This window comes from Myotis nattereri (assembly GCF_964212035.1).
Source record: "Myotis nattereri genome assembly, chromosome: 3".
NCBI lineage: Eukaryota > Metazoa > Chordata > Mammalia > Chiroptera > Vespertilionidae > Myotis > Myotis nattereri.
In genome coordinates, this window is record NC_138077.1 from 120,059,965 (window position 1) to 120,086,166 (window position 26,202).

The 26,202-nt window shown below is 41.9% G+C and overlaps 2 protein-coding genes across 3 annotated transcripts in view; both read right to left on the reverse strand.

Annotated features, from left to right (window-relative positions):
• Positions 1–26,202, reverse strand: part of EXOC2 (exocyst complex component 2) — a 256,237-nt gene that overhangs the window by 211,684 nt on the left and 18,351 nt on the right. The gene's annotated exons all lie outside the window — the stretch shown is intronic.
• HUS1B (HUS1 checkpoint clamp component B) lies at positions 21,978–22,870 on the reverse strand (the record flags this gene model as incomplete). Its single annotated transcript, XM_081086035.1, is given in 6 exon segments — positions 21,978–22,085; positions 22,087–22,104; positions 22,106–22,225; positions 22,229–22,330; positions 22,334–22,486; positions 22,865–22,870. Coding segments are annotated over 6 exon segments (507 nt in total).

Sequence of the window (26,202 nt, forward strand, 5' to 3'; positions counted from 1 at the left end):
TTTATTTCAGCCATTTGTATTCAGCATGTCTCTATCGAAATAAACCTACGTTTCTATGAGTATTGAAGCTTTATTTTTTGCAGCCCACATAAACTTAAAATTTGTTTATTTGACCTGTGTTAGCCTTTGAGTTTCACATGCTTGCTCTAGCTCAGGAGTGGGCAAACTTTTTGACTCGAGGGCCACAATGGGTTCTTAAACTGGACCGGAGGGCCAGAACAAAAGCATGGATGGAGTGTTTGTGTGAACTAATATAAATTCAAAGTAAACATCATTACATAAAAGGGTACGATCTTTTTTTTTAGTTTTATTCATTTCAAACGGGCCGGATCCAGCCCGTGGGCCGTAGTTTGCCCACGGCTGCAGCTAGTACAGTGAGGAAAATATCAGAAAAATAACAGAAAATTAAGCCCTTGGTAATAAGAACTTTCACAACACAATAGACCAGTGGTTCTCAACCTTGGCTGCACATTAGAATCACCTGGGAATCTTTTTAAAATCCTGATTTCTGAGCCTCATCCTCCAGAAATTCTGTTTCTTTGTTATGAAGTGGGGCCACAACATTAGTAACAAAGAAATAGAATTTCTGGAGGATGAGGCCCAGAAATCAGGATTTTAAAAAGATTCCCAGGTGATTCTAATGTGAAGCCAAGGTTGAGAACCACTGCAATAGACAGAACCTAATGTCACTATTTACCTCCATGCCTACACCTGACTCCCACATATAAGCTAGAGCAGCCTTGGGCAAACTACGGCCCGCGGGCCGCATCCGGCCCGTTTGAAATGAATAAAACTATTGAAAAAAAAGACCATACCCTTTTATGTAATGATGCTTACTTTGAATTTATATTAGTTCACACAAACACTCCATCCATGCTTTTGTTCCGGCCCTCCGGTCCAGTTTAAGAACCCATTGTGGCCCTCCAGTCAAAAAGTTTGCCCATCCCAGGAATAGAAGGATCATACCTCAACATAATAAAAGCCTTATAAGATAAACCTACAGCCAACATCATACTCAATGGCCAAAAACTAAACTCATTTGCCCTAGAACAGGAACGAGACAAGGATGCCCACTTTACCATTCCTGTTCAATATAGTACTGGAAGTCCTAGCCATAGCAAGCAGACAAGAAGAAGATATAAGAGGCATCCAAATTGGAAAAGAAGAAGTAAAACTGTCCTTATTCGCAGATGACATACTATACATAGAAAACCCAGAAACTCCAACAAAATAACTACTAGACCTAATAAATGAATTTGGCAATGGAGCAGGATACAAAATTAACACCCAGAAATCCATGGCCTTTTTATACACCAATAATGAACTCACAGAAAGAGAAACCAACAAAACAATCCCATTTACCACTGCACCAAAAAAATTAAGATACCTAGGAATAAATTTAACAAAGGACGTAAAAGACCTATACTCAGAAAACTTCAGGACATTGAAAAAAGAGATAGAGGAAAACATAAACAAATGGAAGAACATACCATGTTCATAGATTGGTAGAATCAGCATCATTAAAATGTCCATACTACACAAAGCAATCTACAGATTCAATGAAATCCCCATTAAAATACCAACGGAATATTTCAAAGATCTAGAACAAAGTCTCCAGAAATTCCTCTGGGAAAAAAAAAGACCAAGAATAGTCATAGCAATCCTGAGAAAGAACAAAATTGGAGGGATCACATTACCAGATATTAAGCTATATTATCAAGCCACGGTTCTCAAAACTGTCTGGTACTGGCACAAGAACAGACATATAGACCAATGGAACAGAACAGAGAACCCAGAAATCGACCCAAGCCATTATGCTCAATTAAGATTTGACAAAGGAGGCAAGAGCATGCAATGGAGTCAAAACGGTCTCTTTAATAAATAGTGCTGTGAAATCTGACAGATGAAAAAAAAAATGAAACTAGATCACCAACTTACACCATACACAAACACAAACTCAAAATGGCTAAAAGACTTGAATGTAAGACGGGAAACCATAAAAATCCTAGAAGAAGCCATAGGCAGCAAAATATCAGACACATGACCTAACAATATCTTTACCAATACAGCTCCTAGGGCAATGGAAACTAAGGAGAAAATAAACAAATGGGACTACATCAAAAAGCTTCTGCACAGCAAAAGAAACCATCAACAAAACAACAAGAAAGCCCACTGCGTGGGAAAACATATTTAGCCATGATATTTCCGATAAGGGTTTAGTTTCCAAAATTTACTAAGAACGCATACAACTTAACAAAAGGAAGATAAACGATCCTATCAAAAAATGGGCAAAGGATCTAAATAGATACTTTTCGAAAGAGGACATACAGAAGCCCCAGAAACATATGAAAACATGCTCAAAGTCACTAATCATCTGAGAGATGCAAATCCAAACAACGAGATACCATCTCACAATTGTCAGAATGGCTTTCATCAAGAAATCAACAAACGACAAGTGCTGGAGAGGATGTGGAGAAAAAGGAACCCTCTTGCACTGCTGGTGGGAATGCAGACTGGTGCAGCCACTGTGGAAGACAGTATGGAGTTTCCTCAAAAAACTAAAAATGGAACTCCCATTTGACCCAGTAATCCCACTTCTAGGACTATATCCCAAGAAAACAGAAACACCAATCAGAAAGGATATATGCACCCCTATTTTCATAGCAGCACAATTTACAATAGCTAAGATTTGGAAACAGCCTAAGTGCCCATCAGGAGATGAGTGGATTAAAAAACTGTGGTACATCTACACAATGGAATACTATGCCACTATAAAAAAGAAGGAACTTTTACCATTTGCAACAGCATGGATGGAACTGGAAAGAATTATGCTAAGGGAAATAAGCCAGTCAGGGAAAGATAAATATCACATGATCTCACTCATATGTGGGATATAATGATCAACATAATTTGAAGAACAAGAATAGATCCAGAGTCAAATGGTAGGGGAAAGGGGTGATTAGAGTGCAGCCAAAGGACTTGTATGCATGCATATTAGCATAACCAAAGGACACAGACACTAGGGCAGTGGGGGCTTTCCCAAGGTGGGAATGACTGGGGAAGGGTAGGTCAATTGAGAAAAAGGAGACATATGTAAACTTTAGACAATAAAAAATAAAAATAAAATAAGAAAGAACAGGTGCCATGAAAAGGGATTATTCCAATAATAAGCTCTTGAAACCTTCCAAAAGAAGCAAAAGAAACAAGATTTATATCATCCTACCAATGATCACTGATTTAACCAAATGTGGTACTGAGGCTGGCAAAGAAGCTGATAGGTGTTTGTGGAGCAAGAAAGGAAGATGAAGAGGGAAAGGAAGTTGTAAACTTTATCTACAATTGACTAGCAAGGTAATGGCAGATGAGTCGAATCTGGAAATGTGGAGATGGATTCCAGAAGAGAAAGTTAAGTGAGTTTGGAGTATGTTGTAAAATAAAGATTGTGACTGTACTTTGTCCCTGGTTTCTGAAGGGGTCTAAAAATGCAAGGAGTGTCTTTATTATTCATAAGCCCTCAATATCATAGTTATGTAATATTCATGACAAGTCATTAGTATGGCTGGCCAAACCAGAAAGAGCAACTATGTGATTAAAGAGTTGGGTTTTTGAACCACGTAATATACTAGAGAACTGTTGCACGAAATTTGTGCACAGGAGAGGGGAGTGTCCCTCAGCCAGGCCTGCTCCCTCTCCAATCTGGGACACCTTGGGGGATGTCTGCATGCCGGCAGTCGGACATCCCTCTCGCAATCCAGGACAGCTGGCTCCTAATCGCTCACCTGCCTACCTGCCTAATCACCCGTAACCACTCTGTCTGCCTGCCTGATGCCCCTAACTGCTCCCCTGCCAGCCTGATCACCCCTAACCACCTCTGCCTGCCTGCCTGATAGCCCCTAAGCACCTGTGCCTGTCGGTCTGATCGCCCCTAACTGCCCTCCCCTGCCAGCCTGGTCGCCCCTAACTGCTCTCACCTGCCAGCCTGATTGCCCTAACTGCCTCTACCTCAGACCTTGCCACTGTGGCTTTGTCCGGAAGGACGTCCAGATGGATGGCCAGAAGATGTCTGGTCTAATTAGCATATTACCCTTTTATTAGTCTACATGCTTGATGTCCTATGAAAAAAGGGAGGGAGCTGCAGACTGAGATCAATCTCATGGCCAATAATGCAATCAAACAAGCCTACATAATCCTATCCTATCTATAATAATAAAAGGGTAAAATGCTAATTAGGCCGAACATCCTTCCGGGCATCATTCCAGATGTCCTTCCGGACGAAGCAAGGTCTGGAGCCAAGCAGCCCAGGTCCCAGGCACTAGCCTGCTATGGCGGCCAGAGTGAAGCAGCTCGGGTCCCGTGCACCTGCCATCTGGTGGCCGGAGGGCCGGAGGGAAGCAGCCCGGATCCCAGGTGCCTGCCAGTGGCAACCAGAGCAAAGTACCGGGTTCCAGGCGCCTGCTGGCGGCAACCAGAGCAAAGCCCGGGTCCCGGGTGCTGGTGGGAAGAAGGTGCTGGCAGCCAGGGGAAGGGAGGCCTACTCTTGCACAAATTTACATGCATCAGGCCTCTAGTCCTATGCTATATAATAAAAGAGCTAATATACAAATAGTCGTCACGCCCTCATGCCGTCATGCTGTAACAGCTCAGATACTCAACACTGGGGAGAGAGGAATGGGGACCAGCCAAGCTGCGGCCGAGGAGAGGGATAAGCCACCTGCCCCACGATCCCAGGTGCCAGCGGCTGGGGCTGCAGTCCGGGAGAGGGACAAGCTGCCTGCCCCGCGGTCTCGGATGCCAGCAGCTGCACCTACTCCTGAAGCCCACAAGAAGTACAAGCGTCATGCCCCACAGTCCCGGGCACCAGTGGCTGCCCCTGCACCTGTGGCCTGGTCCGAGAATAGGACAAGCCATACGCCCCACAGTCCTAGGCACCAGTGACTGTGGCTGTGGCCCAGGAGAGTGACAAGCCACCCGCCTCGCAGTCCCGGATGCCAGCAGGACAAGCCGCCCACCCTGCAGTCCCAGGCGCTAGTGGCTGCGCCTGTACCTGCAGCCTGGAAGAGAGACAAGCCATACGCCCTGCAGTCCCAGACACCAGCAGCTGGGGCTGTGGCCTGGGAGAGAGACAAGCCACCCTCCCCATGGTCCCAGGCACTAGTGGCTTCCCCTGCGCCTGCAGCCTGGGAGAGGGACAAGCCACATGGCCCACAGTCCCGGGCACCAGCAGCTGCCCCTGTGCCTGCAGCCTGGCCTGGGAGAAGGACAAGCCACATGCCCTGCAGTCCCGGACACCACTGGCTGGGGCTACGGCCCGGGAGAGGGACAAGCCACCCGCCCCGCGGTCCCAGGTGCTAGTGGCTTCCCCTGCACCCCAGGAGAGGGACAAGCCACATGGCCTGCAGTCCTGAGTGCCAGCGGCTGCGCCTGCACCTGTGGCTTCGCCTGGGAGAAGGATAAGCCACACGCCCCGCTGTCCCAGGCACCAGCCAGTGGGGCTGTGGCCAGGGACAGGAATAAGCCACCCGCCTCATGGTCCCGAACGCCAGTGGCTAGGGCTACAGGCCTGGAGAGAGACAAGCTGCCCACCCCATGGTCCCAGGCGCTAGTGGCTGTGCCTGTGGCCTAGGAGAGGGACAATTTGCACGCTCCACAGTCTCCGTGGTCCCAGGCACCAGCAGCTCCGCCCGTGAGGACAAGCCACCTGCGCCGCCCCCCATGCACAAATTTTGTGCACCGGACCTCTAGTATATAATAAAAGGTTAGTATGCAAATTGCCCCCGTGGGAGTTCAACCAGGAGTTCAATCGCTCGCTATGACATGTGCTGACCACCAGGGGGTGGCGCAGGACAGGGCGGGTGACCAGTGGCGGTGGTAGGGAGGGAAGAAGGAGGCGGGGAGGCGGGGAACCTGATTGGCCCTGATCGCCAGCCAGGCCTAGGGACCTTACCCAGGCACGATTTCATGCACCGGCCCTCTAGTTTATTTAATAAAATTTAAACAGCAAAGCAACAACAAAAAGTAAAAAAATAAAACAGAAAGACATTACCATCATCCAGTAAACCAAATGAGATAACTAGAGGTTATCTTGACTCTTCTTCCCTATTTCATCCCCGGACTACTCAGAATTTTTCTATCAGAATTCAAAGTCAACTATTCCTCTCAATTCTATTTTTGCTCCCTTAGTTAAGACCTTCATCTTCTCTGCCTGGATACTGAAACAGACTTAATTCTCCAAAATACATATCTCATCAACACCATCCCTCTTCAAAAAAAAAAAAAAAAAATCACCCATGACACCCCACTGCTCAGTGGTAGCCAGTGCCCACAAAATCCTTAATATTTTATTAAAACCTGTAAAAAAAATAGATTCTTCTACATTCCTACTATATCCTCAGTCATTTCCCTCAGTCATCTGACACTTAACATATAAGCCTGTTGACCTCTTATGAATAGCCAAGTATTTTTATGCCTCATGATTTCTTTTACCTTGTTTCAATTATAGAAAGTCCAAGTTTGTTAAATTTTTACCAATATTTTGAGGTGAAGCTTAAATGTTACCATTTCTAACAAAGTCTCCATGATCTTTCCTTCTACAATGCATCCTCTACATCATTCTAATATCTGCTGTATTAAACCTTAGATATCACATTTGTGTCTCCTCTCTGAGGACACATGATGTTTAATCAACTCTATATCCCAATGCCCGTCATACAGCACTGACACAAAAAAGCATGTCACATGACTGCGGAAAAAGGTTAAATTAATGTTTTCTGATTGCTTAATGGTATCAATGGAATACTGGAATTAAAATAGAAAAAAGATAAGCAGTAGAGGATAGAGACAGGGGAGATGTATTCCATACATATACAAACAAAACAAAAAAGTTAAAAGACACTTGTATACAATAGGATCAAAAAGAATAAAATACTCAGAAATAAGCTTTACAAAAGTAGTGCAAAAGCTGTATTTTGCAAACTACAAAACACTGTTGAGAGAAATTAAAGACAACTGAAATAAATAGAAAACATGGATGGGAAAAAATATTTAGATGGCAAACAATATTAAGATGGCAATATTCCCTAAGTTGATCTACAAATAAAATACAATCCCTATCAAATTCTCAGCTGTCTTTTTTTTTTTTCTTTTTTTTTCAGAAATTGAGAAGCTGATCACGGTCCAATAATTTTTGAACAGAGAAAATATAATTTTTTTTAACAAATGGTTCTGGGACAACTTGATATCCACATGCAAAAAAATTAGATCGCTTCCCTATAGAATAAAATTGTACTTCAAGTGTATTATATACCTAAATGTAGACGATAAAACTATAAATCTCTTTGGAGAAAACATAGCAGTAAATCTCTGAGACTGTGATTTAGCCAAAGCCTTCTTAGATACAACACCACAAGCAACAGGAAAAACAAAAAACAGATCAATCGGACTTGGTTTTAATCAAAATTTAAAACTTCTTTATATTCAAGTCTCTTCTTCCCTCTGAGTCATTCTAGATTTCTATCTTCAATATCAATAATTCTTTCCTTCATCTAGTCAGTACTATTACCTAAGTTGGCTAGTTCATCTTCTATCTTGTTTATTGAGTTCATCTCCAGAATTCCTACTTGGTACTTTTTTAAAGTTTAAATCTCCTGAGTAAAGTACTCATTTTGGTCACTGATTTTATGTCTGACTTCACTGAACTGCCTATCTGTGTTTTCTTGTAACTCGTGTTTTTGTTTTTGTTTTTGTTTTTGTTTTTTCAGAACTGCAATCTTGAAAGCAGGAAAGCCACAAGCAAAAGAATGAAACTAGACTAGTTTGTTCCCATGTACAAAAATTAACTCAAAATGGATCAAAAATCTAAATACAAGACCTGAAACAATAAATTACATAGAAGTAAAAATAGATACTAAACTTATGGACCTTGGTCTTAAAGAGGATTTTATGAAATTGTTCCCGAAGGCAAGGGAAGTAAAGGCAACAATAAATGGATGGGACTGTATCAAACTAAAAGGCTTCTGCATAGCTAAAGAAACCAAAACAAAATAAAAAAGCAACAAATCAAATGGGAGAAAATATTTGCAAACAACAGCTCTGACAAGGGTTCAATAACCAAAATATATAAAGAAGCATACAAGTCAACAAACAAACAATCCAATTAAAAAATAGGCAGAGAACTTCTCCCAAGAAGACATACAAATGGCCAACAGATACATGAAAAGATTCTCAACTTCACTAGCTATAAGGAAATGCAAATCAAAACTACAATGAGATACTACCTCACACTTGTTAGAATAGCAATTATGAACAAGACAAGTAATAACGAGTGTTTGAGAGGTTGTAGAGTAAAAGGAACCCTCATTCACTGTTGGTGGGAATGTAAATTGGTACAGCAGCTATGGAAAACATTATGGAGGCTCCTCAAAAAATTAAGAATAGAGTTACCATATGACCCAGCAGCCTCTCCTCTCTAGATTATCTACCCCAAAATACCGAAAAGATTTACTTGCGAAGATATATGCACCCCTATGTTCACTGCAACTTATTCACAGCGGCCCAGACATGGAAACAACCAGTGTCCTTCAATAGATGACTGGATAAAGAAGATGTGGTACATACATACAATGGAATACTACTTAGCCACAGATGAAGTATTGCCATTTGTGACAACATAGATGGATCTTGAAAACATGCTAAGTGAAATAAGTCATACAGAAAAAGTTAGGAACCATATGACTTTCACTCATATTTGGGATATGAAACTGAAAGCAACAAATGAACAAAAACAAACAAACAAAGGCTCATACACAGACAACAATATGATGGTTACCAGAGGGAAGGAGTGTGAGAGGGTTGTAAAGGGTAAAGGGGGTCAAATATATGGTGATAGGAGAAGATTTGACTGTGGTGGTGGGCACACAATGCAATATACAGACGATGTATTATAGAATTGTGAAACCTATATAATTTTATTAACCAATGTCACCTCAATAAATTTAATTTAAAGAATTTGTGCTTCAAAGGACATCATCAAGAAAGTAAAAAGACAACACACAGAATAGGAGAAAATACTGGCAAACAGTGTATCTGAACTTGTATCTAGAATATATGAAATATATGAATATATGAAAAACATAATTCAATAGTAAAAAAAAATAATACAATTTAGAAATATGTCACTCATTGGGGAAATGAAAATCAAAACCACAATGAGGTAACATGTTATACCCACTAGGAGGCTATAATAAAAGAAACAAACAAAAAATAATGTGTTGACAAGGCTTTGGAGAAATTAGAACCATTGTACACTGCTGGTGGGAATGTAAAAGTTACAACCACTTTAGAAAACAGTTTGGCAGTTCCATACAAAGTGAAACATAAATCACAAACTCTATGATTCATTAATCCACTCCTAAGCATACACTCAAGAGAAATGAAAACTTGCATTCACATAAAAACATCCATAAATATTCATGGCATTAATAATGAATAGCCAAAAAGTGAAATCAACTCAATAGTCCACCAACTGATTAAAGGGTAAATAAAATATGGTACATCCTTGCAAATGGAATATTATAGAAAAAGGAAACATGAAACATGAAGTACTCATATCCCACAAAATGGATGGTTCTTAAAAAATACTAAGTCCAAGAAGTTACAAAGAACTGCATACTATATAATTTAAATTATATATAAATGTCTGAAATAGGCAAATCTATAGAGACATAAAATAGATTAGTAGTTCCCTAGAGCTCAGAGTAGGGTGGAGGTTGGCAGGAAATGGACAGTGACCGCTAATGCATATGGCTCTTTCTGTAGTATAAAAGTTCTAAACTGTGGTGATGACTGCACAACTATGTGGCTATACTGAAAACCACTAAATGTGACACTTTAAATGGACAAACTGTATAGTATATGAATAAAGCTATTATAAAAAGAAAATTGAAAAAATCTTCAGGCAATAACTTTAGAAATATAAAGGCTATAAGAATTCACTAGACTATTTCAGAGAACTTCAAACTCACTCATTTAATATACACATATATTGGACACTGTTTTCATCTGAGAGAACAGCTCAGTACAGCCAGCACAGGACAGCTAAAACATAATCATAAAGCCACAGTCTATGGGTTGAGCAATCAGAGGATGGAGCTTTGTGCTAACGGAGTAGCTAGCTAGAAAGAAAGAAACAAAATGTGGGAGTAAGGGAACCACAGAGACAGAAAGAATTTTACTGAAACTTTAGACCCCAGGATGCACAGGAGAGACTCCAAGTAGCACAATAGAGAACAGCTTGAAGGATGAAAGAGGTAATGATTTCCTTTTTTTTAAATCCTTAACCCAAGGATATGTTTTTATTGATTTTAGAGAAAGGGAAAGGAAGAGGAAATATCAATCAGTTGCCTCCTGCATGCACACTGAGTAGGATGGAACCTGGATATGTGCCCTGACTAGGAATCAAACCGGCGGCCTTTTGGTTTACACAAGGACACTCCAACTAACTGAGCCACACCAGCCAGGCAGAAGCAGTGATTTCAATTGTTGCCCCCTGGAGAGAAAACAAGAGTAATGCCTGTTTAAAAAAAAAAGCCCGGCTGGCATGACACAGTGGTTGAGCATCAACCTATGAACCAGGAGGTCACTGTTCATTTCCAAACAAGGCACATGCCCAGGTTGTAGGCCTGATCCCCATTAGGGGATGTGCAAAAGGAGCCCATCAATGATTCTTTCTCATCACTGATGTTTCTCTCTCTCTCTCTCTCTCTCTCTCTCTGAAATCAGTAAAAGTATATTAAATTAAACACACACACACACACACACAAAAGAAATTAACACTCGTCAGAATAGAACAAAATCCAAACTCTTTAAAATGTATTATCCATATGCCTAGGATACTATAAAATTAAGTGGACCCGTTAAAAAAATAAGAAAAATATGTAGCCCCTAGTCAAGTAAGAAAGCAGACAAATAGAGATGGAACCCAAGATGAACCAGATCAGAATAAACTAGAATTTGAAAGAGTCTGTAACAAATAAAGTATTAAAAATACAGATAATCATAAGAAATATATGGCTATTCTAAAGAGCAAAATTGAAATTATAAAAGCAGAAATAAAATGAAAATTCTAGAACTGAAAGGTACAATGTCCAAAATAAAAAACTAGAGGCCCAATGCACGAAATTTGTGCAAGGGGGTGGAAGGGGGTCCCTCAGCTCAACCTGCACCCTCTCGCAATCGGGGACCGCTGGCTCCTAACCACTCACCTACCTGCTTGATCGCCCCTAACCACTCTACATACCTGCCTGATTGCCCCTAACCACTCTGCCTGCCTGCCTGATCAACCCTAACCCCTATACCTGCCTGCCTGATCATCCCTAACCACTTGCCTGCCTGCCTAATCGCCCCTAACTGCTCAACTGCCTGCCGGCCCGATCGCCCCTACCATCTCTGCCTCAGCCCCTGCTGCTGCGGCTTCGTCGGGAAGGACATCCGGAAGGTCATTTGGCTGTCCAGCCTAATTAGCATATTATGCTTTTATTATTACAGATACATTGAACGGGTTGAACGGAAGAGAGTTGAAGTCAGTGAACCTTATGTAGCTCTATAAAAAGTGTCCAATATAAAGAAGAGGAAACAGAGAAAAGAAAAAGAACAGGGATTTAGTGACCTATGGAAATTATCAAGCACTCTGACATAAGAAGTGATAGAGCAGAAAATATTATTTGAAAAAAATGCGTGAAATTTTTACAAATTTATTGAAAACTGTTATTCTAGCTATCCAAGTCCAGTAAGCAAGCTCCATCCTATATAATAAAAGGCTAATATGCTAATTGACCGAACAGCAAAATGACTGGTCACTATGACGTGCACCAATCACCAGGGGGCAGACACTCAACCCACAACAGAGAGCGCCACTCAGCCAGAAGCCGGACTCACAGCTGGCAAGTGCAGCGGCGATGGTGGGAGCCTCTCCAGCCTCCACAGTAGCACTAAGGATGTCTGCCCTCTGGTGGTCCGTCGGACATCCCCCAAGGGATCCCAGACTGTGAGAGGGAACAGGCCGGGCTGAGGGACCCCACGTCCCGAGTGCACCAGGCCTCTAGTATAAGATAAATACAAAGAAATCACACCTATACATACCAAAGTCACAGATAAAGAGAAAATCCTAAAAGTCATCAGAGGAAAAAACAACATTATATTAAGAGGAATAACAATATGGATATAGATGATGATTTCTAATCAGAAAAACTGAAAGTTAAAATACAATGAAACACCCCGAAGTGCAGAAAGAAAAATTCAGAAATGACAGGGTTTTGTTTTTTTATTAAATTTTACTGGAGGCCTGATGCACGAAATTTGGGCATGGGGGGGGGGGGATGTCCCCTCAGCCCAACCTGCACCTCTCCAATTCAGGACCCCTCGGGGGATGTCCGACTGCCGGTTTAGGCCCGATCCCCGGTAGTCGAACATCCCTCTCACAATCCTGGACCGCTAGCTCCTAATTACTCACCTGCCTACCTGCCTGGTTGCCCCTAGCTGCCCCCCTGCCGGCCTGATTGCCCCTCACTGCCTCTGCGTGCCGGCCTGATTGCCCCTAACTGCCCTCCCTGCTGGGCTGGTCACCCCTAACTGCTCCCCGCTGTTGGCCTGGTCACCTGTAACAGCCCCCCTGTCGGTCTGGTCACCCCTTACTGTCCCCCCACTGGCCTGGTTGCCCCGAAGTGCCCCCCTCTGCTGGCCTGGTTGTCCCCAACTGCCCCCCTCTGCTGGCCTGGTCGCCCCACACAGCATGCTTGTTCAGTCATTTGGTTGTCCCTCACTAACCCCCCTGCCAGGCTGGTCACCCCATGCAGCCTGCTTATTCAGTCGTTTGGTCATCCCTCACTAACACCCCTGCCGGCCTGGTCATAGGCAGCCATCTTGTGAGGGAATGAAGGTTAATTTGCATATTACCTCTTTATTTATATAGGATTGGGGTAATATTTGTCAACATGAACATACAGGTCTCATGTGTGGATTTCTACGATACAAAATTTGTATACAGCACCATTTACCACCACCCAAAATCAAATCTCATGTTAGGGCCCCTTTACCCTACCTGCCCTCCCTGGCAACCTCCACACCGTTTTTTGTATTTATAAATTTCAGTTTTATATCCCACATATGAATGAACTCATAGGGTTCTTAGCTTTTTCTGTCTGACCTATTTCACTTAGCATAATATTTTCAAGATCCATCCATGTTGTTGCAAATGATGCTCTTTCATCCTTTCTTATGGCTGAGTAGTATCCTTTGGTATATGTACCACACCTCCTTTATCCAGCCCTCTATCGCAGGACACTTTTGCTGTTTCCATGTCTTAGGCACCGTGAACAATGCTACAATGAACATAGGGGTGCATATATCTTTGTGAGTAAATGATTTCGAGTTTTTCAGGTACATACCCAGGAGTGGGGTGCTGACTCATATGGTAACTCTATTCTTAATTTTTTTAGGAATCGCCACACTACTTTCCATAATGTTTGTACCAGTCTACACTCACACCAACAGTGAATGAGGGTTCCCTTTTTTCCACAACCTCTCCAACATTTGTTGTTGCTTGTCTTGTTGATAATGGCCACTCTAACTGGTGTAAGGTGGTATCTCATTGTAGTTTTTATTTGCATTTCCCTAATTGCCAGGGAGACTGAACATCTTTTCATGTATCTATTGGCTGTTTGAATGTCTTCTTGGAAGAGGTATATTTTTAGGTCCTCTGCCCACCTTTTGAATGGATTATTTGACTGGTGTTGAGTTTTATGAGTTCGTATATATATTTTGGAAATTGCTACAGTGGCACAATTGGTTAGCACACAGTACCTATACAGCAGAAATGACAGTTTACAAAAAGGCATTTTCTGATGTTGAGAAAATTGGGCAGCCACAGACAAAGAAATGAAACTGGATCCCTATTTTGCACTACATACAAAAATCAACTGCCCTAACCGGTTTGGTGCAGTGGATGGAGCGTTGGCCTGCGGACTGAAAGGTCCCAGGTTTGATTCTGGTCTAGGGCATGTACCTTGGTTGCGGGCACATCCCCAGTAGGAGGTGTGCAGGAGGCGGCTGATCGATGTTTCTCTCTCATCGATGTTCCTAACTCTCTATCCCTCTCCCTTCCTCTCTGTAAAAAAATCATTAAATATATTTAAAAAATCAACTTAAAATGAATTTAAGACTTGAACTTAAGACCTGATGATACTATAAAACTCCTACAAGAAAACAGAGGGTAAGCTTCTTGACATTGGTCTTGGCAATAATTTTTTGGACTTGACACCAAAAACAAAGGCAACAAAAGCAAATATAAAAAAGTGTGACTACATTAAACTATAAAGCTTTTGTACAGCAAAGGAAACGATTAACAAAATGAAAAGGCAACCTACAGAATGAGAAAAAACATTTGTAAACCACATATCCAATAAGGGGTTAATATCCAAAATATAAAAGAAGCTCATACACCTCAAAGCAAAAAAAAACAACCCAATTAAAAATAGGCTCTACTCCAAAAAACTAGACAACCTGGAGGAAATGGACAAATTCCTAGAAATATACAACATTCCAAAACTCAATCAGGAAGAATCTAAAAATCTCCATAGGCCAATAACTATGGAAGAAATTGAAGCAGTCATCAAAAAGCTTCCAGCAAACAAAAGCCCATGGCCAGATGGCTTCACAGGGGAGTTTTACCAAACATTCAAGGAAGAACTAAAACCTATCCTCCTCAGACTATTCCAAAAAATTCAAGAGGAAGGAACACTTCCAAGCTCATTCTATGAAGCCAGCATCACCCTAATACCAAAACCAGATAGAGGCAACACAATGAAAGAGAAATACAGGCCAATATCCCTCAAGAACATAGATGCCAAAATCCTCAACAAAATCTTAGCAAATCGGATCCAGCAGTACATCAGAAAGATCATACACCAAGACCATGTAGGATTTATCCCAGGGATGCAAGAATGGTATAATATCCGAAAATCAATAAACGTGATACATCACATAAACAAATTGAAAGAAAAAAACCACATGGTCATATCAATTGATGCAGAAAAAGCATTTGACAAAATCCAACACCCATTTTTGATAAAAACTCTCAGCAAGGTGGGAGTAGAAGGATCATACCTCAACATAATAAAAGCCATATATGACAAACCCACAGCCAACATCATACTCAATGGGCAAAAAATAACACCATTTCCCCTAAGAACAGGAACCAGACAGGGGTGCCCACTCTCACCACTCCTGTTCAACATGGTACTAGAAGTATTAGCCATTGCTATTAGACAAGAAGAAGAAATAAAAGGCATCCAAATTGGAAAAGAGGAAGTAAAACTGTCCTTATTTGCAGATGACGTAATATTATACATACAAAACCCTAGAGACTCCATCAAAAACTACTAGACTTAATACATGAATTTGGCAATGTAGCAAGATATAAAATTAACCCCAAGAAATCTGAGACATTTCTATACACCAATAGTGAACTTTCAGAAAGAGAGATTATAAAAACAATCCCATTTACCATCGCACCAAAAAAATTAAGCTACCTAGGAATAAACTTAACTAAAGAGGTAAAACACCTCTACTCAGAAAACTACAGGATGCTGAAAAAAAGAGATAGAGGAAGACATAAACAGATGGAAGAACATACCGTGTTCATGAATTGGTAGAATCAACATCATTAAAATGTCCATACTACCCAAAGCAATCTATAAATTCAACGCAATTCCCATTAAAATACCAACGGCATACTTCACAGATCTAGAACGAACTCTCCAAAAACTCATCTGGAATACAAAAAGACCCCAAAAAGCTGCAGCAATCCTGAGAAAGAACAAAGTAGGTGGGATCTCAATACCAGATATCAAGCTGTATTACAAAGCCACTGTTCTCAAAACTGCCTGGTACTGGCACAAGAACAGACATATAGATCAATGGAATAGAACAGAGAGCCCAGAAATCGGCCCAAACCAATATGCTCAATTAATATTTGACAAAGGAGGCAAGAACATACAATGGAGCCAAGGTAGTCTCTTCAATAAATGGTGTTGGGAAAACAGGACAGATATATGCAAGAAAATGAAACTAGACCACCAACTTACACCATACACAAAAATAAACTCAAAATGGATAAAGGACTTAAATGTATGACGGGAAACCATAAAAATTCTAGAAGAATCCAAAGGCAATAAAATCTCAGACATATGCCGAAGCAATTTCTTCACTGATACAGCACCTAGGGCACTTGAAACTAAAGAGAAAATGAACAAATGGGACTACATCAAAATAAAAAGCTTCTGCACAGCAAAAGAAACCATCAACAAAACAACAAGAAAACCCATGCATGGGAAAACATATTTGCCGATGTCATATCTGATAAGGGCCTAATCTCCAAAATTTATAAGGAACTCATACAACTTAACAAAAGGAAGATAAACAATCGAATCAAAAAATGGGCAAAGGACCTAAATAGACACCTTTCAAAAGAGGACATTCAGAAAGCCAAGAGACATATGAAAACATGCTCAAAGTCACTAATCATCCGAAAGATGCAAATCAAAACAACAATGAGGTATCATCTCACACCTGCCAGAGTGGCTATCATCAACAAATCAACAAATGACAAGTGCTGGAGAGGATGTGGAGAAAAAGGAACACTCGTGCACTGCTGGTGGGAATGCAGACTGGTGCAGCCACTATGGAAGACAGTATGGAGTTTCCTCAAAAAATAAATATGGAACTCCCATTTGACCCTGTGATCCCACTTCTAGGAATATATCCCAAGAAACCAGAAACACCAATCAGAAAGGATATATGCATCCATATGTTCATAGCAGCACAATTCACCATAGCTAAGATCTGGAAACAGCCCAAGTGCCCATCAGTAGATAAATGGATTAGAAAACTGTGGTACATCTACACGATGGAATACTATGCTGCTCTAAAAAGGAAGGAACTCTTACCATTTGCAACGGCATAGATGGAACTGGAGAGCATTATGCTAAGTGAAATAAGCCAGTCAATGAAGGAAAAATACCACATGATCTCACTCATTCATGGATAATAAAGACCATTATAAACTTATGAACAATAATAGATACAGAGGCAGAGCTGCCTCAAACGGATTGTCAAACTGCAGCGGGAAGGACGGAGAAGGTTGGGGGGCAGGAGGGAGGGCGGTAAGAGATCTACCGAAGGACCTGTATGCATGCATATAAGCATAACCAATAGACATAAGACACTGGGGGCTAGGGGAGGCCAGGGGATTGTCAAGAGCGAGGAAAAAAAAAAGGACACATATGTAATACCCTTTGTAATACTTTAAGCCATAAAAAAAATAAAAAAATAAAAAATAAATAAAAAATAAAAATAGGTAGAGGATCTACACTAATAAAAGACAAAGATTCAAATTGACTGTACCTTCGCTATGCCTTAAGCCACACCCACCAGCCAATCAGAGGGACTGTATGCAAATTAACCCAACCAAGATGGCGGCCGGCAGCCACGGAGCTGGAGCAAGCAGGAGGCTTGGTTGCCCCAATGATGGAAGAAGCCAAGCTTCCCAGATGGCTGCTGCCTCCTCTCAAGGCAACAAAGTTTCAATTATAGAAGGTAAATAAACCCCAGATACCTGCTCCCAGCCGCCATGGCCACAGAGCTGGAATGAGCAAGACTGTTGGTTGCCCCAGCAATGGAAGAAACCAAGCTTCCCAGCCAGCTGCTGCCTCCTCTCAAGAAAACAAAGTTTCAATTATTGAAGGCAAATAAACCCCAGATACCTGATTCCAGTTGCCATGGCCATGGAGCTGGAGCAAATAAAAAACAAAAACAAAAAAAGGAAAGGCTGGGAGCGTCGGTCGCCGGGGGGCTTGGTCAGTCTGAAAACAGCCATCAGCCCCTCACTCAGGCTGGTCAGGCACCCCAGTGGGGACCCTCAACCTGAAGTGTGTGTGGGCAGCCTGAAAACGGCCCTCAGGTCCTCATCCAGGCTGGCCAAACCCCCATGGGGTGAGGGTCCCCACTGGGAGGCTTGACCAGCCTGCAGACACCCATCAGCCCCTCACCCAGGCTGGCCAGACACCCCAGCGGGACCCCCACCCTGATTCAGGACACCCTTCAGGGCAAACCAGTCGGCCCCCATCCATGCACCAGGCCTCTATTCTATATAATAAAAGGGTAATATGCAAATTGACCCTAACAGCAGAAAGACTGGGAATGACTGGTCACTATGACACACACTGACCTCCAGGGGGCAGATGCTCAATGCAGGAGCTGCCCCTTGGTGGTTAGTGCACTCCCACAGGAGGAGCTCTGCTCAGCCACAAGCCAGGCTGATGGCTGCCAGCACAGCGGTGGTGGCGGGAGCCTCTCCTGCCTCCTCAGCAGCACTAATGATTTCCGACTGCAGCTTAGGTCTGCTCCCTGCTGGTAAGTGGACATCCCCTGAGGGCTGCCGGGCGGCCAGAGGGATGTCTGACTGCCAGCTTGGGTCCAATCCCCCAGGGAGCGGGCCTAAGTCAGCAGGTGGACATCCTCCAAGGGGTCCCAGACTGCAAGAGGGCATAGGCCGGGCTGAGGAACCCCCCGCCCCCACCGAGTGCACAAACTTTTGTGCACTGGGCCTCTAGTTTAAATATATTTAAATATTTATCCAAAGAAGACATGCAAACGGCCAACAAGTACACACACAATTTCACTAATCATTAGGGAATTCAAATCAAAAATATAATGATATATCACCCTACACCTGTTATGATGACTATTATCAAAAAGAGAAGAGACAGCAACTGCTGATTATGAAGAAAAGGAAATCCCTGTACACTGTTGGTGACATGTGCACTGTGCATTGGTACAGCTACCATGGAAAACAGTATGGAGGTTCCTCAATAAATTAAAAATAGTTTTTGGCAATGGGTTTACCATCAGAACCCAGTTTTCATGAAAACCACTGCTAAGTCTAAGACAAAATGGATAAGGAAAAAACTCATATCAATATCATTGTCACTGGACACATAGATTTGACCTCTATAGTCATCTAATCTACAAAGGAGGTGGGATTGACAAAAAAAAAACATCGAAAATTTTGAGGAGTCTGATCAGATGGGAAAGACCTCCTACCTCAAGTATGCATGTATTTTTGGTAAACTGAAAGCTATAATTGAGCATGGTTTCACCACTGATATCTCCCTGTGGAAATTCAAGGCTGGCCAGTATTATGTGACCAGCACTGATGTACCAAAACTCAGAGATTAAAAAAACAAACAAAGAAAAACATGATTACAGGCACACCTCATGCTAATTGTGCTGTCCTGATTGTTGCTGCTGGTATTGGTGAACTTGAAGTAGGTATCTAAAAGAATGGGCAGACATACCCTTTTAACTTATGCACTGGGTGGAAAAAAACTGCTGATCCTATATAATAAAAGGCCAATATGCAAAGCGATCGAATGGTGGAACAACCGGTTGCTATGAGCAGCACTGATCACCAGGGGGCAGACGCTCAACACAGGAGCTGCCCCCCTGGTGGTCAGTGCACTCTCACAGGGGGAGCACCTCTCAGCCAGAAGCCCTGAGCCAGGCTCAGAGCTGTTGAGTGCAGTGGCATTGGTGGGAGCCTCTCCCGTTTCCACAGAAGCGCTAAGGATGTCTGACTGCTGGCTTAGGCCCGCTTCCCAGGCCTAAGCCATCAGTCAGACATCCCCTGAGGGCTCCTGGACTGCAAGAGGGCATAGGCCAGGCTGAGGGTCCCCCCCTCAAGTGCACGAATTTCATGCACCAGGCCTCTAGTGTTAAAATAAAAGGATTCCATAGTGTTAAAATAAAAGGATTCCACTGAACCAGCCTACAACCAGAAGAGATATACGGACATCATTAAGGAAATCCCAGTTACATTAATAAAATATAACACTGGTACAGCAGCACTTATGTCAATTCCTGGTTGTAATGCTAACAACATATTGGAGTCAAGGGCTAACATGATGTAATGCAAGGAATGGAAAATAACCTATAAAGATAGCAATATTAGTGGTACCACAATGCTTGAAGCTCTGGATTGCATCCTGCAACCAACTCATCCAACTGACAAGCCCTTAGATCAGTGGTTCTCAACCTTCTGGCCCTTTAAATACAGTTCCTCATGTTGTGACCCAACCATAAAATTATTTTCGTTGCTACTTCATTTATCACTGCTACTGTTATGAATCGTAATGTAAATATCTGATATGCAGGATGGTCTTAGGCGACCCCTGTGAAAGGGTCGTTCGACCGCCAAAGGGGTCGCGACCCACAGGTTGAGAACCACTGCCTTAGACTGTTTTTCTCAAATCCAGCTTGGTAGTCACCTTTGTACCTGTCAACATTACAACTGAAGCTTTGAGTGAAGCTCTTCCTAAGAACAATGTGGGTTTCAATGTCAAGAACTCATCTGTCAAAGATATTCATTGAGGCAACATGGCTGTTGACAGCAAAATACCCCACAAATGGAAGTAGCTTGCTGCATGGCTCAGGTGATTATCCAAAGCCCTTCAGCCCAAATTAGTGCACATGTGCGGCATTGTCACACAGCTCATATTGTTTTCAAATGTGCTAAGCCAGTGGTTCTCAACCTTAGCTGCACATTAGAATCACCTGGGAATCTTTTTAAAATCCTGATTTCTGGGCCTCATCCTCCGGAAATTCTGTTTCTTTGTTATGGGGTGGGGCCACAACATTAGTAACAAAGAAACAGAATTTCCAGAGGATGAGGCCCAGAAATCAGGATTTTAAAAAGATTCCCAGGTGATTCTAATGTGCAGCCAAGGTTGAGAACCACTGTGCTAAGCTAAAGAAAAGATTAATCATCATATTATGAAAAGAAGCTGGAAGAAAATCTTGAAATCTGGTGATACTGCAATCACTGATATGGTTTTAGAAAGCCTATGTGTGTTGAAAGCTTCTCTGACTATCCTCCTCTTGGTTCTTTTGCTCTTTGCAATATTAGACAGATAGCTCCTGGAGGTGTCATCAAAGCAGTGGACTAGAAGGCAGCTGGAGTTGACAAAGTCACTAAGTCTGCTCAGAAAGCTCAGGAGGCTACATGGATATTATCCCTAATATCTGCCACCCCAGTCTTAATCACTGGTGAAAAAACAATATCAGAAGTGATTGTCTCAACTGGCCCTGATAACAATGCCTGGTTTGTAAAACCTTCAAACAGAAAGAAGAATATTTTGTGGACCATTTGTTTTGTGTGTGTTTTTGTGTGTGTGGTAGTTTTAAGTTAGTAATTTCGAAGATCAGTACTTTTTAATGGAAACCATTTGACCAAAAATTTGTCACAAACTTTTGAGACCAATTAAAACGGTTTAATGAGAAAAACATTAAAAACAGAACTTTTATATGATCCAACAACCCCACTTCTGGCTATATATCCAAAGGAAACAAAATTATTACCTCAAAGAAATTTATGTACTCCCATGTTAACTTCAGCATTATTCACAGTAGCCAAGATATGGAAACAAACGAAGTTAGATCATGGATGAATGAATAAAGAAAATGTGACATATATATATAATGGAATATTATTCAGCCTTAGAAAAAACAACAACAATGAAATCCTGCCATTTGTGGCAACAAAGATAAACCTGTAGGACATTACACTAAGAAATAAGACAAACACAAATATTGTGTGATATTAAAAAAAAAAAAAAAATCCCGGGGAACCAAGATGTCGGCATAGGTAAAGGCCTGTACTTGCTGTCTCCCACAACCACAACAAAATTACAACTAAAATACAGAACAACTATCATCCAGAACTGTTTCAGTTTTGAAAATACCATAAGCTTAAACACACACACACACACAAACAGGCTGGTTGAATTTTTATGAAGCAAGAAATATTGAAGAGTGACATCTGAAGATGAAGAAGAATATTGCTCAAAATATTGCATAGGCCATTATATGACTTATTTGTTATTCCTCAAAAACTGCAGAAGTTTCTTGTTCTCTACTGGCACTTGCACCATGCTCACCAGGTTTCTGTTTTGAGGTATATCCTGAGCAGGCATTGGAGGAATTTCCAAGATTGTTAAAAATAACTTTTTATACATACTACATCAGTTTCTATACTTGAGTTCAATTTGCCATTTAGATTTGCTTCAACCAGCACTTGATTACCCATGTTTACCATCCTTTCTACAATGTTCCTCAGTCTTCAAAGCTGGCAGACAGATAAAAAAAAAAAAAAATTACAGAAATGATCTCTAGGCTCTGGGAAATCTTCCTGGACCCTTCTGAAAAGCACCCTTCCAAGCAGATCCTACCTGTGGGCAACAGCAACTCCACAGCCACCATGAGGCCGGGACAACAGCCTACTGGTTGGCTGGAGCTTCGGGGCAGAAGCATTCCCAGTGCTTTTCACTGCTCTAAACAAATGCTCAGTTACCAGCTCTAGATAAATCTCATTAATCTTCACCTTCCATGAGAAACCAGTGGAAGAAGTCTTCCCACCTCACTTCGTGCCTCCTGAATGACCCTGGAGTTAGTGGTCCCAAAGCACAGCTTGTCCTAGCACACAGAAAGCACAGACATTTGCCAGCTTTGATATGGTGCAGATGATGTGTACAGAGAGTTCCATAAAGTCCTTACCGTCAATCAATCTTGGCATAAAACTTCATGATGCTGTGAGGGTGGCAGCCAATGCACAGTTAGAGGGGGACCCCAAGTGCCACAGGCCCTTCAGGCCCAGGTATCACCCCTCCACATTGCACCCAGTAGAGACTGGTTTTGCCAGTCTGGAGGCCTCCTGACAAAGGCTACAGAGTTTGCAGTCTGGGGCCTCTAAAAACACTACCTCCATTTCCCCGCTCAACTTTCCTCCACCTCCTTGCCTAAAAAGAGCTTCATTGTTTCCACTGATGATAAAAACAATAGGCATTACATCACAGAAACTTCTAAATATTTTAAACTGTATTAAGAAAAATACATCACTCAGATAACCACTTTTCACCTCATTGGTATATACACTAATACTGTCTCCATCAATCAGGAGGTATATGTAGATACTAGAGGCCCAATGCATGAAATTCATGCAAGGGGCTCAGCCCTTGCAGCCGTGGTGGCTGCCTCAGTCCTCACAGCCCCGGTTTTGTCCAGAAGGTCGTTTGGCTGTCTGGTCTAATTAGCATATTATGCTTTTATTATTATAGATAGCTACATCCCTCAGGGGATGTCGGACTGCCAGTTTCAGCCCAATCCCTGAAGGCCAGGCCGAGGGAAGCCACTGTTGCACAAATCCGTGCACCAGGCCTCTAGTACGCATATAAGATCTTTGGTTAATCTTTTCCTGCCCTCCCCTCGCCACTTCCCTCTGCGGTTCATCAGTCTGTTCCATGTTTCCATGCCTGTGAGCGTCTGCCCCCTGGTGGTGAGTGTGCATCATATATACTGGTTGAACGAAGGGTCGAAAGGTCACTTTGGCTTTTATATATATAGACTACAAGCTCAGCATGCAAAATCGTGTAGCCCTGCCCACCTGTGCAGCCTCACCATGCTCGCAGCCCCGCCCATCCACGCCCGCCCTTTGGTGCTCACAGCCCCACCCACCCGTGCTGGTCTTTGGTCGTTACAGCATTAGGGCCACAAGCCTTTTATAATATAAATGTGCTTTATAAAATTGTTGCATGCTAACTAAATATTTTGCAACCTAATTTTCATACATAAACTATATCATGGACATTTTTCCATGTTGGTAAATACAAATCTACATCATTTCAAGCTGCTTTGTATTCCACTGCATGGATGTATAATCGATGACATTAAGTGATTTCAAAAATTTTTATTGTTAGGAACATGACAATGAACATTTTTCTAGAAAATATTTGTGCACATTTATGCAGTCATTTCCTTGTATTACATTCAAAGAGAAACTGCTGGTCAAAGGATGTATATTTAAGGTCCTAATATATATTACCACACTAGCCTGCATAATTTCACCAGGTCATAAAAATCAGTTTATAATGTGTAAAGCAATCTGATAAGCAAAAGAAAATAAATGTTTTCAATTTGCATTGTGTGTGAACCATTTTCACTACCTTTGCATCTTCTTATCACATTTTTCTCTTGATTTTTGGATTTCTTATCAGAGAACATTAATTCTCTGTCCATTATATACTCTGTCAATAACTTCCCAGTTTGTTGTCTTTTCGCATTGTTTATGGTTCTCTTTGCCCTTAGGAAATTTTGAGTGTCTTCTTTAATTAAAAAAAGAGGGAAGGGGGGTGATGTTGCCCTCGCTGGTTTGACTCAGTGGATAGAGCATCAACCTGCAGACTAAAGGGTCCCAGGTTTGATTCTAGTCAAGGGCACATACCTGGGTTGCGGGCTTTATTCCTAGTAGGGGCCGTGCAGGAGGCAGTCAATCAATGATTCTCTCTCATCATTGATGTTTCATCTCTCTTTCCCTCTCCCTTCCTTTCTATAAAGATATATTTTTTAAAATGGGGAGGCATTTTATTGATTTTGGAGAGAGAAAGAGGGAGAGGGGAAGATAGAAACGTTGATTGGTTGCCTCCTGCATGCCCACTATTGGGGATTGAGCCTGTAAGAAATACGGTGAGCCCCCAAATTCATGGATCCTGGTAGAACAAAAAACATACCCAGGAGGCAGGCAGCAAGGCAAATATCTTTACTCCTGCAGGAGGGTGCACGGCACATGATCTGGAAGCACACGCACACTGAGCAGGGGGTCTGATCGGCTTTTTAATCCTGAAGCACATGACCTGCTCCTCACTCTTGGTTGGAGCTCAGGCACACAGTCTTTTGTGATTGGCTAATTCAAAGGAATGGGTTGGCCTTTGCCATGTCAAGATGGCAGCTCCCAGGGGAACTGCAAGTCATGTGGCCAAAATGGTGGCTGCCAAATCACGTGGTCCAAAATGGCAGCTGTCTAAACTGTTCTTTGACAGAAAAGATGACTTGTTTATTCTCACAAGCCCACAACCTGGGCATGTGCCCTGACTGGGAATCAAACCAGCAACCTCCTGGTGCATGGGATGATGTTCAACAACTGAGCCACACTGGCCAGGCAATTTTGAGTCTTTTAATGTTAAAAGTATTGGCTTTGACTGGCCGGTGTGGCTCAGTGGTTGAGCATCGACCTATGAACCAGGAGGTCACAGTTTGATTCCCAGTCAGGGCATGTGCCTGGGTTGTGGGCTCGATCCCGGTGGGGGGCATGCAGGAAGCAACCAATTAATGATTCTCTCTCATTAATGTTTCTATCACTCCCTCTCCCTTCCTCTCTGAAATCGATAAAAACATATTTTAAAAATATTGGCCTTTCTCCTCTAGTTCTAGAGTCATGCTTTCAAAGGCATGTCCTTGGTACTTTAATGCATGCCATCTGTTTTATCTAATTATTAAACTGATTTGAAATTTATTTTGGAGTATTGAATAGCTACTTGACCATAGTACCATTTCACTGACCAATCAATCCACTGTTTACTGACCTGTATAGCCACTTATCACTGACAAATATTCCCTGCTTCTGGACAATCTATGTTTTATCCCACTAATCTATTTTGTAAATATAACATAATGATTTAATTTCCATTTTATAAGTAAATATCTCATAAGACAATCAATCTTCAACAAGTTCTCTTAGTATAGATGGCACAAATGAACTTTAAAATATTTTGCCAGGTTCTATAATCAATTATACTAGAATTTGGAGGGGAGTTATTATCACCAACCTAACAATACTATACTTCTTTTTCTACCTCAATTAACTATACTATAAGTTCCGGGAGACAGGATTTTTTGTGTGTTCCATACATTGTTGTATAGCTAGCATCTAGAACAGTACCTGTATTAATTGCATTGCGTTTACTGACAATTTAAGGATATTTAAAGTATCTACAACTTGAGAGACTTCCAGTCAAGATGGCATAATAGGTAAATACTGTGCTTACCTCCTCCTACAGCCATTTCAAAATTACAACTAAATAATAAAACAACCATAATTGACAAACACTGGAAGATTAGCTGAACAGAATATAACTAAGGATATAAAGAAAAAGCCATGTGGAGTCTGGTAGGAGGAGCAGAAATGCAAAACAAGCAGGTACCACACCAAAGGTGTGGCAATTAAGAATAGGCAGCTGCAGGTACCTCTGAGGAGAGAGGGGTTCC